We start from the raw sequence: 15,335 nt of genomic DNA on the forward strand, positions 1-15,335 counted from the left end.
CTCTTTAGTTTAATTAGATCCCATTTGTCAATTTTGGCTTTTGTTGCCACTGCTTTTGGTGTTTTAGACATGAAGTCCTTACCCATGCCTATGTCCTGAATGGTATTGCCTAAGTTTTCCTCTAGGGTTTTTATGGTTTTAGGTCTAACATTGAAGTCTTTAATCCATCTTGAATTAATTTTCGTGTAAGGAGTAAGGAAAGGATCCAGTTTCAGCTTTCTACTTATGGCTAGCCAATTTTCCCAGCACCATTTATTAAATAGGGAATCCTTTCCCCATTTCTTGTTTTTGTCAGGTTTGTCAAAGATCAGATGGCTGTAGATGTGTGGTATTATTTCTGAGGGCTCTGTTCTGTTCCATTGGTCTCTATCTCTGTTTTGGTACCAGTACCATGCTGTTTTGGTTACTGTAGCCTTGTAGTATAGTTTGAAGTCAGGTAGCGTGATGCCTCCAGCTTTGTTGTTTTTGCTTAGGACTGTCTTGGCAATGCGGGCTCTTTTTTGGTTCCATATGAACATTAAAGTAGTTTTTTCCATTTCTGTGAAGAAAGTTATTGGTAGCTTAATGGGGATGGCATTGAATCTATAAATTACCTTGGGCAGTATGGCCATTTTCACAATATTGATTCTTCCTAACCATGAGTGTGGAATGTTCTTCCATTTGTTTGTGTCCTCTTTTATTTCATTGAGCAGTGGTTTGTAGTTCTCCTTGAAGAGGTCCTTTACATCCCTTGTAAGTTGGATTCCTATGTATTTTATTCTCTTTGAAGCAATTGTGAATGGGGGTTCACTCATGATTTGGCTCTCTTTGTCTGTTATTGGTGTATAAAAATACTAATGATTTTTGCACAATGACTTTGTATCCTGAGACTTTGCTGAAGTTGCTTATCAGCTTAAGGAGATTTTGGGCTGAGACAATGGGGTTTTCTAAATATACAATCCTAACTCTTCTATTTTCTAGCTGTGTGAGCTTTGCAAGTTACCTGACCTCTCTCTGTCTCCACATTTTATCTGCAAATGAATAATAACATAACTTAGCTCTCATGTCTGTTGTAAGGATTATATGAATCAACATATATTAATAGCTTAGAATAGAGCTTGGTACATAGAACCCTATGCATGTAAAGTTTAAATGAACATAATGGAATAAGTAAGGTTAAGGAATCGAATTTCAAAAAAATAGCTAAATTAGATAACTAGGGAAAGTGTCCAGTTTGAAGCATGTCTGGAAAACCACATTATGCCAAGAGAATAGTTGAAAGGAATGAGAGTGAGCCTGCAGAGAAGAAAGCATGGAGTATATCTGAAAGCTGCTATGTGGAAAAAGAAGCAAATGTTGCAAATGTTACAGGGCCCTATAACTAGAAGGTGTTTGAAGAAGGTGGACTTCAGCTCAATATGGGAAGCACTTTCTAACCCCTGGAGCTATGCCCTGTGGTAATAATGCAGCTTATCACTGCAGAGATTCATACTGGTAGGTGAATCATCAACCATAAAGCAAGAGAGATTCTTTCCCAGGATAGGAGCCGAGGAACTGACAGCCTCTCAGGTCCCAAGTCTGGTTCTGAAATTTTAAGATTTAATGATCAAATGCTAAGAGTATTGATGCATTGATTCTTTAATAGAAATTACATGTAAATGGAAGGGTTTGGACTTTTCACACTTATATTCCAAGTAAAAGTAAGTACATGTGTTGCCACAGGTGACAGTTTATTCTGAGATTAAGAGAACTGAGAAAATCATTTTCAAGATGAATACTGATGCTAACAAGCACTGATACCTTTAGATAGTAGAACCAAGTCAGGCTGTAGATATGACAAGGAGACAAGCAACTCCCCAGTCATCTCCTCTTCAGTTCACTGCATCAGCTGTCACCATGGCCCACCACCATATAATGTTGATGCAGAAAACGTGTTAATATAGTGTCATATTCCTCCCAAATCATGGTCCCTACTCTATTAGTAGTGTGGAAATACGCGGCCTTGTGTGCAGCATATTTCGTTTGCCTTTTCACTATTCTCCACTCTGTTCTCCTTTCTAGAAGGCTAATTTTTATGCACTACATTAGAGGTGCCATCAGCCTCTTGCTTCAACTGGAGTTTGGCCACCTTGGCTGAAGATCAGAGGAAGACGAAAAGACTGGGCATGTAATTCCCTGGCTATCTCCCTGTGAAATCTTCTCAGGCTGGCTGTTTCCGCCACCAAAAATCTATGCACCTCTTAAGAAAGCTTGATTTACATGATATGTGTGCTGTTCACCTTAGGTTCTCACTCTATTCCTTGTGGTTTTCCTCCACTTAGATCATAACTTCATGATTAGTCTCTGCAAATATATCCTCCTAAAATAATTGAAATGTCCCATCTGTATTCTCTGGGATCCTGACAAATTCAACAAATTGCAGTCAGACCTGGCATTTGCTGCTTAGGCACTTACTTGTTGACCCATTATGAAAATTGCTGATATTAGATCATTCTGACCTAGAAAAATGTCAGTTTCAAAATGGTTCAACTTGACATTGTTCACATACATAATTCCATTTGCTAACGGTCAAAATACTTGACTAGGAACCAGGAGTATAGGAAATTCATTTATTATATGAAGTTGAAATTACTCTCTGTAGCTTTTTATCAAAAATGCAGGACTGGGAATCAGAAACTGGTGTTCTAGACCTGGGTATATTATTAACTCATTGTAAGAAAGTCAATTTTCCTTTCTGAGCCTCAGTTTCTTCATGTACAAATTTAAAAAATCAGATTATATGCTCTCTACAGGTTTTTTTCATAGGTGCTATTCTAAAGTTCCAGAATCCCATATCCCAAACTATACTGTTAGTTTCTTAAAAACAGGAACTGTGTCCCCAAAGATTCCTTACACCAGAATCATCTGGGGCATTTTAGGCACTATTCCCAGAGCTACCAAATCATAATCTTCAAATGTGGAGCCTGCTTTCTTGCTTACAAATACTGAATGTTGAGAACTATTATATCTAGCACATAAGGTATACAAAGTAGTGGTCGATAAACCACTGTTGATTGTTAAAATGGCTGTGGCAGCCAATGTAGGTGGTTTAATTGAATAAATTACTCAGGTTGGATAAAATAATGCAGTAATGGATTTTTTTCAATACACAAAAACATAATTAAGAAAGTATGGAAACAAACAATCAAAAAGAAGCAGCAGCTCTTAAGTATCACAACTGTCAGCACAAAGTCTATATTTTAAAATTATATTGGATCCTTTATTTATGGCAAATACAAACAGATTGACAACCCTAATATTTGTGTTTTTTATGATTAGCCAAGTCTAATTTTGTGATAATTTTTTTCTTTTCAGCTTTATTTTAGCTTCGGGAGTACATGTGCAGGTTTGTTATGTAGGTAAATTGTATGTCATGAGGGTTTGGTGTACAGATATTTCGTCACCCAGGTAATAAGCATAGTACCCAACAGGTAATTTTCTTATACTCACCCTCCTTCCACACTCTACCCTCAAGTAGGCCCTGGTGTTTATTGTTCCCTTCTTTATGTCCATGTATACTCAATGTTCAGCTCCCACTTATAAGTGAGAACACATAGTATTTAGTTTATTGTTCCTGTGTTAGTTTGCTCAGGATAATAGCCTCCAGCTGCATCCATGTTGCTGCAAATGACATGATCTCATTCTTTTTTTATGACTGTGTAGTATTCTATGGTGTATATGTACCACATTTCTTTTATCTAATACACTTTATTGAGCATTTAGATTGGTTCCATGTCTTTGCTATTATGAAGAGTGCTGCAATGAACATATGCATTCATGTGTCTTTATGATAGAATGGGTTATATTCCTTTGGATATATATCCAATAATGGGATTCCTGGGTCAAATAGTAATTCCATTTTAAATTCTTTGAGAAATCACCAAACTGCTTTCCACAATGGCTGAACTGATTTACATTCCCACCAGCAGTGTATGAGATAGTTGTAGGTGTGCAGCATTATTTCTGAGCTCTCTCTTCTGTTCTCTGCAACCTCACCAGCAGCTGTTATAATTTGACTTTTTAAAAATAGCCATTCAGATTGATATGAGATGGTATCTCATTGTGGTTTTGATTTGCATTTCTCTAATGATCAGTGATGTTCAGCATTTTTTCGTATGCTTGTTTGCCGCAAAAAATGTCTTCTTTTGAGGAGTGTCTGTTCATGTCTGTTGCCTATTTTTTAATTGGGTTGTTCTTTGCTTGTGAATTTGTTTAAGTTCCTTATAGATGCTGGATATTAGACCTTTGTTGGATGCATACCTTAACAAATATTTTCTTCCATTCTGTAGATTGTCTATCTACTCCCTTGATAGTTTCTTTTGCTGTGCAGAAGTTCTTTCATTTTATTAGGTTCCATTTGTCAATTTTTGGGTTTCCTGAGATTGCTTTTCATGTCTTCATCATGAAATTTTTGCCAGGTCCTATGTCTAGAATGATATTTTCTAGATTGTCTTCCAGGGTTTTTGTAGTTTTAGGTTTGACATGTAAGTCTTTAATCCACCTTCCCAGCACCATTTATTGAATAGGGATTTCTTTCCCCATTGCTTGCTTTTGTCAACGTTGTGAAAGATCAGATGTTTGTAGGTCTGTCGCATTATTTCTGGGCTCTCTATTCTGTTCCCTTGGTCTATGTGTCTATTTTTGTACCAGTACCATGCTGTTTTGTTTACTGTCGCCCCATAGTATAGTTTGAAGTCAGGTAGTGTGATGTCTCTAGCTTTGTTCTTTTTGCTTAGGATTACCTCGGCTATTTGGGCTCTTTTGGGGTTCCATATACATTTTAAAATAGTTTTTTTCTAGTTCTATAAAGAATGCCATTGGTAGTTTGATAGGAATAGCATTGAATCTATAAATTGCTTTTGGAAGTATGGCCATTTTAACAATATTGATTATTCCTATCCATGCTCATGGAATTTTTTTCATTTGTTTATGTCATCTCTGATTTCTTTGAGCAGTGTGTTGTAATGCTTATTGTAGAGCTCTTTCACCACCCTGGTTACCTGTATTCACAGGTATTTTATTCTTTTATGGCTATCATGAATGGGATTGTGTTTTTGATTTGGCTCTCAGCTTGGATGTTGTTGGTGTATGATGCTACTGATTTTTGTACATTAATTTTGCATCCTGAAACTTTGCCGAAGTTTTAAAATCAGATCAAGGAGCTTTTAGGCAGAGACTTTTCTGGGTATATAATCATATTGTCTGCAAACAGAGATAGTTAGACTCCCTATCTTTTAATTGGTATGCCTTTTATATCTTTCTCTTGCCTGATTGCTCTGGCTAGGACTTCAGTACCATGTTGAATAGGAGTAGTGAGAGAGGGCATCCATGTCTTGTTCTGCCTTTCAAGAGGAATGCTTCCAGGTTTTGCCCATTCAGTATGCTGTTGGCTGTGGGTTTTTTCATAGATGTCCTTATTATTTTGAAGTATGTTCCTTCAATGCCTGGTTTGGGTGGTGGTTTATACCTGTAGTCCTTTGTTTTAATGAAATAATGTTGATTTTTATCAAAAGCCTTTTATGCATCTACTGAGATAATTATGTGTGTTTTTGTTTTTAGTTCTACTTATGTGGTGAATCACATTTATTGATTTGCATATGTTGAACGAACCTTGCATCCCAGGCATAAAGTCTACTTGATCATGGTGGATTCAATTTTTGGTATGCTACTGGATTTGGTTTGCTACATTTTATTGAGGATTTTTGCATCTATGTTCCTCAAGGATATTAGCCAAAAGTTTTCTTTTTTGTTGTGTCTCTACCAGGTTTTGGTGTCAGGATGATGCTGGTCTCATAGAATGAGTTAAGGAGGAGTTCTTCCTCCTCAATTATTTGGAATAGTTGCAGTAGGAATGGTACCAGTTCTTCTTTATACATCTGGTAGAATTTGTGAATTCATTTGTTCCTAGACTTTTTCTGATTGGTATGCTTTTTGTTACTGATTCAATTTTGGAACTTGTTATTGGTCTGTTCAGGGATTCAATTTCTTCCTGGTTCAGTCTTAGGAAGTTGCATGTTTCCAGGAATTTATCCATTTCTTCTAGGTTTTCTAGTTTGTGCACATAGAGATGTTCATAGTAGTCTCTGAGGGTTTTCTGTATTTCTCTGGGGTCAGTAGTAACATCCTCTTTGTTATTTCTGATTGTGTTTATTTGGATCTTTTCTTTTTCTCTTTATTAGAATAACTAGTGGTCTATCCATCTTATTCGTTCTTTCAAAGAACACACCCCTGGACTTAATCTTTTGTATGTTTTTGTGCATCTCAATTTCCTTCAGTTCAGCTCTGATTTTTGTTATTTCTTGTCTTTTGCTAGCTTTGGGGTTGGTTTCCTCTTGGTTCTCCAGTTCCTCTAGGTGTGACATTAGGTTGTTAATTTGAGATCTGTGTAACTTTTTGACTTGGGCATTTAGTGCTATAAACTTCCCTCTTAGCACTCTTTAGCCATGTCCCGGAGATTCTGGTATTTGTATCTTTGTTCTCATCACTTTCAAGAAATTTCTTTATTTCTACCTTAATTTCATTATTTACTCAAAAGACATTCGGGAGAAAACAACCCTAATATTTGAGCCATGATTTTAGTAGTCTCGTGCCTCAAAAGTATTAATTGCACTGGGCTTGGAGGAAAGTAAAGAAAAAAAGTGTTTCTAATTCAAGAAACAGAGATCAGGTGTGGTGGCCCACACCTGTAATACCAATACCTTGGGAGGACAATGTGGGAAGATCTTTTGAGGTCAGGAGTTTGAGATCAGCCTGGGCAAGACAGTGAGACCCTATCTCTACAAAATAATGTTAAAAATTAGCCGTGTGTGGTGGCTTATACCTGTAGTCCCAGCTACTCAGGAGGCCCAGGCAGGAGGATTATGTGATCATGTGAGCCCGGGAGTTTGAAAGTTTGAAGTTACAATGAGCTATGATCATGTCACTGCATTCCAGCCTGGGTAGCAGAGTAAGACCCTGAGAAAGAAACAAAGAAAGAAACAAAGAAAGAAAAAAAAGAAAGAAAAAAGAAAGAAAAAGAAAAAAAAAAGAAAGAAAAAAAAAAAGAAAAAAAAAAAAAGAAAAAAAAAAAAAGAAAAAAAAAAAAAGAAAAAAAAAAAAGAAAAAAAAAAAAAAGAAAAAAAAAAAGAAAGAAAGAAAGAAAGAAAGAAAGAAAGAAAAGAAAAAAAAAAGAAAGAAAGAAAAGAAAGAGAGAGAGAGAGAAGGAAGGAAGGAAGGAAGGAAGGAAGGAAGGAAAGAAAGAAAGAAAGAAAGAAAGAAAGAAAGAAAGAAAGAAAGAAAGAAAGAAAGAAAGAAAGAAAGAAAGAAAGAAAGAAAGAAAGAAAGAAAGAAAAAAAGAAAGAAAAAAAGAAAGAAAGAAAGAAAACATGCAATGATTGTATTGCCTCTTTATTAAAATCAAGCACTTCACTCTGCTTTTTCAGGTAGGATTTCTTGGCCTCCTCCTTGACATAATTACTGAAAACCTAGGCTATCTGGTTTTCTAAGCAACAACAGGATGCCAACAAACCATTGTAAACAGGAGACGGGACGTAAGAACTAATACTGGCCAGGCGCAGTGGCTCACACCTGTAATCCCCGGACTTTGGAAGGCCGAGGTGGGCAGATCACAAGGTCAGGAGTTCGAGATCAGACTGACCAACATGGTGAAACCTCATCTCTACTAAAAATATAAATATCAGCCGGGCGTGGTGGCACATGCCTGTAATCCCAGCTGCTTGCACTCAGGACGCAGAAGTTGCAGTGAGCCGAGATCATGCCATTGCACTCCAGCCTGGGTAACAGAGTGAGACTCCATCTCCAAAAAAAAAAAAAAAAGAAAGAAAGAATAAAAGATTCAAATGAATATAATGAACATGTGCTTGAGAGTTTTTTGTTTGTTTCTGTTTGTTTGTTTTAGAGATAAAGTCGCACTGTGTGGCCATGGCTGGCCTTGAACTCCTGGGCTCAAGAGATCCTTCTGTATCAGCCGCCCAGGTAGCTGTGACTATAGACATGTGCCATGGCATGCAACCATGAATTTTCTTTATGATGACCAAAAGTCACAAAGAAATGGGACTATTCTGTTTAAAAAATCCTTGTTTAGGATTATAAGAAAATATGCAATATATTTTTAGAACACTGTATTATCAGAGTTAAAATGTAAAAGGCTTTAACACTTGAAGTGGTAAGGTTCATTTATTTAGAACCTTCATCTTATTTAGAATCTGCCATGTCCCAGTGAAGTGAAATACATGAGGAGTTAACAAAACAGAACTGGTTTTATTTTCCATTTTGGAAGAAAGAACAAAAAGAGTCTTATATACCAAGATTCTAAGGACATACAAGCCCAGTTCTGCAGCCTCAGCCACAGAGATTACTGTAAAAATGCTGATATAAGATGAAAAGACTCAGAGTACATTAAGATAATCAACCCTGCAAAAATAATTAGGAATACTTCCTACTTCAAGATGCATGCTTCCAAGAATATAGGACAATAGCCAAATGTAAAATCAAAAAGAAAAAAGTCACTACCAAGGAATAAAATACCTTGTGTAATATTGAAATATTGCAGGACTAAGAAGTCATTTCTAGTAATGATATTCCTTGGATGAGAAGGGATTTTAAAGTCTAAAAGGAGTTCAACATTGCTGAATAACAGAGTTTGGTGGCAGAAAGACTAAGAAATAAGGCTAGCAAGGTGGGCAGAAGCTGGGTCCTAATGGGTTTTATAAAATCATGTTAAGGAGTTTGTACCTTATTATAGGGACAACAGAAAACCATGAAAGGGCTCTAAATAGGGTAGGTATGGCCAAACATGCATTATAGGAAAAAATAGTTACAGGGTGGAGGTTAGTTTGGATGGAAACAAGATTTTAGGAAGTAAGACAAGGTTCGTGCAGTGGTCCAAGTGGGAGACAACATCAGACTAAACTAGGATGCTAGCAGAAAAGTTGGAAAAAAGTAGATGAATCCAAGAGATATGGGAGGTAGAAATGACAAATCTTGGTGATTGAGTCGATCTGGAGAGTAAAGGGTAGAAAACCGGCAAAAATGATTCCAAGTTTCTGGCTTGAACAACTGGGTACATAGTGGTACCACTGACTAAAACAGGAAAAAAAAATGGAAGAGGAATATTTTTGTCTGTTTGTTGTTTGTTTTGTTATGTTTGTTCTTTAGGGTGGGGGAGGGAGATGAAGATAATTAAATACAATGGGCATGCTTAGTTTAAGAAGTGTGTGGAATAGCCAAGTGGGCATGTTCAGTAGACAGTTGGATATAGAAGTCTGACATTCAAGAGAAGTCTGGAATGAAGATTGAGATGGGAGTCATTGGCATTTACATATATAAGGTAATTACATCATAGAAATGGATAAAATCACTCAGGGGATCTGTAGGATAAGAAGTGTGCCTAGAACAAAACAAGGAAAAACACAAACACCTGAGGGGTGAACAAAAGAAGACTAAAAAAGATCTTTATATCACAAAGGTCTTTGATGTTCCTGTGTAGTATTGTGGAAAATATTGCAGAAAGCATAGTCGTAAAAGTATAAAGAAAATCAGATGTAGTATTTACTATTGGTATAATACTATTCTCGGATCCCTTTTACTGGGCCAGTGAAATTATCCTGCAGCCACTTTGGAAAATTACTATCTGTGGAAGGGAGTCGCGTACCCTAAAATGTCTGGAAGACTATGCCTTTCTCCAGGGGATCCATAGGTAAAGACTAATTGAGGTGAGAGTACACAAGCCTGGGTCCCTTGCCTCAAGGTAGGACAAATATTTTAGTGCCATTTATGCCCCATTTCTCCTCATGAGGTCAAATTGAGGCTGCACCTTTGTTTCACTTCTTCTCTTTCCCTATCTTCCATCCCTTACTTCCTTACAGGTTTCTGTTGAAACTGACCTCTCAATAAATCATTTGCTCAAGAATCCTTGTTTCATACCCTGTTTCTAGAGAACCCAATCAAAATTCCAGAGAATTGTAGTGTCTCTGAAGCCAAAGAGAATTATTATTAAACTATATGTTTATATTTTATGCATGTTTCTATGTGTATTTTTATTTCACAATAAAATGAAGTTAAGGATGGAGAAGTCAACAATATTGGAACGTAAGAACAGACAAGTGTTCGTTTCAGCAACAGAACCAACATTGGCCATCTTGGCTGCAGAAGTTGCCTTAGAGTCATTGGGCTGGAAGCCAGATGGCAGCAAGTGAATGAATGTGTGAGAGGTAAATAGATGCAATGAAGGATACCACTCCTTCAAGAAATATGGCTATGAATGGGAGTAAATAATTAAGGCAGTATCTGGAGAAAAGATTTTTAAATTTAAGTTGAGTTATTCTTAAACATTATCATGTTTAAATGCTAATGAGCCACAGCCAATAAAAAGGAAAATGTTGAAGATCTAAGAGAGGAGAGATAAAATTGAGAGTAAAAGAACTATTTTTAAGATATTACAGAGGTGATTCAAGCCTGGGCCAGGGTATTGTCTAAGAAGAAAAAACTTTGTTTTTTCCTTGTAAATTTGTTTGAGTTCTTTGTAGGTTCTGGATATTAGCCCTTTGTCAGATGAGTAGATTGCAAAAATTTTCTCCCATTCTGTAGGTTGCCTGTTCACTCTGATGGTAGTTTCTTTTGCTGTGCAGAAGCTCTTTAGTTTAATGAGATCCCATTTGTCAATTTTGGCTTTTGTTGCCACTGCTTTTGGTGTTTTAGACATGAAGTCTTTGCCCATGCCTATGCCCTGAATGGTACTACCTAGGTTTTCCTCTAGGGTTTTAACCCCATCAAAAAGTGGGCAAAGGATATGAACAGACATTTCTCAAAAGAAGACATTCATACAGCCAATAGACACATGAAAAAATGCTCATCATCACTGGCCATCAGAGAAATGCAAATCAAAACCACAATGAGATACCATCTCACACCAGTTAGAATGGCGATCATGAAAAAGTCAGGAAACAACAGGTGCTGGAGAGGATGTGGAGAAATAGGAACACTTTTACACTGTTGGTGGGATTGTAAACTAGTTCAACCATTATGGAAAACAGTATGGCGATTCCTCAAGGATCTAGAACTAGATGTACCATATGACCCAGCCATCCCATTACTGGGTATATACCCAAAGGATTATAAATCATGCTGCTATAAAGACACATGCACACGTATGTTTATTGTGGCACTATTCACAATAGCAAAGACTTGGAATCAACCCAAATGTCCATCAGTGACAGATTGGATTAAGAAAATGTGGCACATATACACCATGGAATACTATGCAGCCATAAAAAAGGATGAGTTTGTGTTCTTTGTAGGGACATGGTGCAGCTGGAAACCATCATTCTCAGCAAACTATCACAAGAACACAAAACCAAACACCGCATGTTCTCACTCATAGGTGGGAACTGAACAATGAGATCACTTGGACTCGGGAAGGGGAACATCACACACTGGGGCCTATCATGGGGCGGGGGAGGGGGGAGGGATTGCATTGGGAGTTATACCTGATGTAAATGACGAGTTGATGGGTGCTGACGAGTTGATGGGTGCAGCACAGCAACATGGCACAAGTATACATATGTAACAAACCTGCACGTTATGCACATGTACCCTAGAACTTAAAGTATAATAATAATAATAAATAAATAAATTTAAAAAAGAAGAAAAAACTTTGAGATCTCTTTCTACTTTGAGAGTCTGAGCCTATGACCTTTTTTCTAAATATAATGTAATGTATAAGTATCAGAGACCAGAGTACTTGGGTTCAACCAGGGGAAAATCCAGAAGTTTTGGTCTGAGGCAAACATTTATCATTGTCTTCTTTCATCCTAAGAGTTAGGGGTTCTTACCCGCCAATGTCCTGCTTCACAAAGTCCCCAGGTTCTTGTCGTCTTGATTCCCCTTGACCAGTGGTTCCAGGGAGAATATTAATCAGGAAAAGAATCCCAAGGCTGGTCATGTAATAGTGACTCATTTGTGTGATTATCATCTTCTTAGGCACAAACTTGGAGAGACCTGTGAGAGTCACAGTTTAGATAAGGGATAAGAGGTAGGGAGTAGAAAACAAAGGGCGAGAGGAGAAAGAGGTAAAAAAAGAGAGAAAGAGATGTTATTAAACTCCATTAGAGTCATTTAACTTCTCTAGTGTCTAGTTACTCAGTGCTTAATTCAATAGTCCCCTTTTCCCAGCTTGTCAATGCCACCAAAATCACTCCCAATATAACTTTCTGCTAAATATACCAGAGCCCATCCAAGAAAGGATGCATGGAGTAGTGCAAAGAGCCCTAAGTCAGTAATCAGGAGTCTGAGGTTACTGCAACATCTCTTTCCTTGGCTTCACCCCATGTGATCAGGTGAATCACAGAACTTCCCTCAGCTTGGGTTACCTCTTACAATCCAAGATCTTAAAAATATTCTCTCACGTCTTCATTTTATTTCCCTCCAATCCCCTGTTTGATCTTTAGTGTTACAAAGTCCTTTGCCTTGGTTAACTGTGTAATATTGTAGAGAATCCTAGTATCCTAGTATATTAAGACCTGGAGTCATTTATAGCATTTTTGGGATTGATTCCCATCTTCATAGAGTTAAACAATTTTCCAAAAGATTAAATGGCCCGAAGTGGATAGACTGTTTCCTCTAAATTAGGTTGAGAAAATACTGAATAATGAGACATCATGGCTCTTGAATAAAAATGCAGTATTTCCCCATAAAGAGATATTTGAAAGCAAACTTGTTCCTTTCGATGGGGGCCACAACATAAAGAGAGATCCAAGCCTACTTCCTGACACTGAAATATCTAAGAGGTCAGCAAATTATACTGGTGATAGAATTAGTAATTTGGAATTCCCTATAAGGAAGGCTGTTTTATGAACTCTGGATCAGTGGAGATCTACCCAAGGCACGGGGTTAAGAAAGTAGCGAATAAAGTGATGGTTACTTGCTACCTCTAATTTGTGTGGCTTCTTTGAATACGAGATACTGAGAACTTGAAGGAGACCTAACTCTGACCCAACAACATACCCTTTTTCAGTCATATCAGTGGATTAATTTTCAGAGAAAATGGAGAGATATATAACTGTTTTTTTTTTCAAGAAAGTTTATAAAAGAGACCAATATGTAAAACAGATGCACATTAAGGAGCTATTCTGGTTGGTGAGAGATTAAGAACAAAAGTCCTTTTAAATTCATCCCACATGCCTCAAAAAAGCAGCCACTGGATCTATATTAAGCTGTTTTCATGAATCTGGTATAGGCATATGAAAAACTACAACAATGGAGAAGATAGACTTATGACATGATGAAGTGTCAACATTAGAGATAGAGATAATCATAGTATTAGATTGCACCATATGAAATTGCCAATATTTCAAAATTTTGGTTTTACCAAAGAAAGCAATTTCTTAGGTCAACCTAATATATGAGCTGTGACATCCATGGTTCATGAACAATAAAAGAGTTGATGGACATTTTATAGGAGTATACAGGAATGGTACTGTTCCAAAAACCATAGTATATGAGTAAGAAAAGATGGTGCATGATCAGACAACTCCGAGCACAAGTAACTTCCATGGTAAGGGCAGTAACCATGATATATGCTCAAACATCCACAGTGCTTTAGCAGACCTTAATGTATAATCATATGACAAGAATTAATGCTCAGATAATCATGATACATGAATTGACAACTACTCTACAGGAACAGAGACACTTGGGCTAGGATATGAAGTTCAAATTGTAGAAATAATCCATGGAACATAAGACATAGCCATGATGCATGCTTAGAAAACATGAGTCCATGAATAACAATCCTGGGTGTAGGAGAAGATGGCCATGCTGTGTAAACAAAGAGATCCACAGTGTGTGTTCAGCTATGCTATTCTACTATATCACTATGGGTTATGTTCAAATTATCATGGTGGGTAAGCAGCTAACTATCACACTAAGAATAGATGGCAATTAAATTCCCACGATTTGGAAAGAGAAAACTAAGATATATACTATGATACATAAAAAAGACAACAGCATTACATGAAATCATAACTAAATAACATGTCTGTGACAGTGAAACAAAGAGCCTTCAAAAATGATCACACATCCATGTAGCTGGAGGCAAATACAGTATATGCATAGACAAACATGATACATGTGAAGAAGCATTTGGTACATCAATTCTTAACCATGATAAATGCACACAGAATATATGTATCATAGAAACCATACTACAGGAATTTAGTGACATAGTTTAGGAGCAGACTACAGTGCTATGGAAGTAGACTACCATGGTGCAGGAACAGAAAAGGTCATGGTCCATGAGTAGGCCGACATGGTCAAAAAATTTCCACTGTAGCAGAAAGGTAAGATATAGTTGCAAGTGAACATAGTGAAGAATTGATATCCTTGGGGTAATGATGACAATAGTGAATAAATAGCTATTTGTAATGTACGAACACACAAATATAATGCACATATCCACGGTGAATAAAATGAAAATTACAGTGAAGGAACATCATACAAATATTCAGACAACCATGACATACGAGCAGAAAGTAAAACCTAATGCTGGTTTTAATCAAGAAGCCAGGCTATGTTGCAAAAGTAGACAACCATAGTGTATGCTTATATAAGTACAGCACATAAAAAAAAAAAGCCCTGTGAGTTTACAGCCAACCATGGCACAAATGCAGATGCCTTTGGTAGGAGCAGATTGGCTGTGAAACAGGAGGAGACAACTCTTGTGCAAATTCAGATAATCATGGTGTTAGAGGAGATTATCCGTGATACATGAACACATAATCATGACACGTGCTCAGGCCATTATAACGTGTACTTGCATGGTCAAATTAGCAAATGATTACCGACAAATTCACCCTACTCAAGAGCTAAAGGAAGGTACAAGGAACAAACAAATAGACGAAAATATCATTTATAAGTTGATGACTTGCAAATTAATATCTTCATTCTAGATATTACCTCAAATCTATTTTTGTATCTAGATATGGGTTCCAGGAGATAACACATATCTTAAACTCATATTGTAACTCATAAGTAAAACTTAAACCCAGGTTAGGTTCAAGATATCTCTCACAAAGCTCTGTACCTAAATGTCTGAGAGGCATCTTAAACATAACATTTTCAAATCTGAAGTTCAGATATCCACCCCCACACACATATATAGACCTGGTCCTGTGCAGTATTTCCCATCTCAAGTAATAGTGACTCCGCACGTCCAATTGCTCTGATTGAAACTCTAATGTCATTCTTGACTCCTCTTTAATGTTCATACACACATCTGATCTATTAACAAGTCTCATTGGCATTCCATTCAAAAGGAAATA

General features: G+C 37.0%; 1 protein-coding gene across 4 annotated transcripts in view; it reads right to left on the reverse strand.

Moving 5' to 3' along the window:
- GABRA3 (gamma-aminobutyric acid type A receptor subunit alpha3) overlaps window positions 1-15,335 on the reverse strand; it is a 289,983-nt gene that overhangs the window by 184,231 nt on the left and 90,417 nt on the right. For 3 of the 4 annotated variants that reach the window (XM_005594853.5, XM_005594854.5, XM_074029263.1), the window contains exon 2: window positions 11,850-12,015. The exons of the other annotated variant lie outside the window; for it this stretch is intronic. In XM_005594853.5, the coding sequence (XP_005594910.1) occupies window positions 11,850-11,989 (140 nt within the window). In that variant the 5' untranslated portion in view covers window positions 11,990-12,015. The remainder of the gene's footprint in view (window positions 1-11,849; window positions 12,016-15,335) is intronic. 4 annotated transcript variants of the gene reach the window in all.

This window comes from Macaca fascicularis, chromosome X (assembly GCF_037993035.2).
Source record: "Macaca fascicularis isolate 582-1 chromosome X, T2T-MFA8v1.1".
Lineage (NCBI taxonomy): Eukaryota > Metazoa > Chordata > Mammalia > Primates > Cercopithecidae > Macaca > Macaca fascicularis.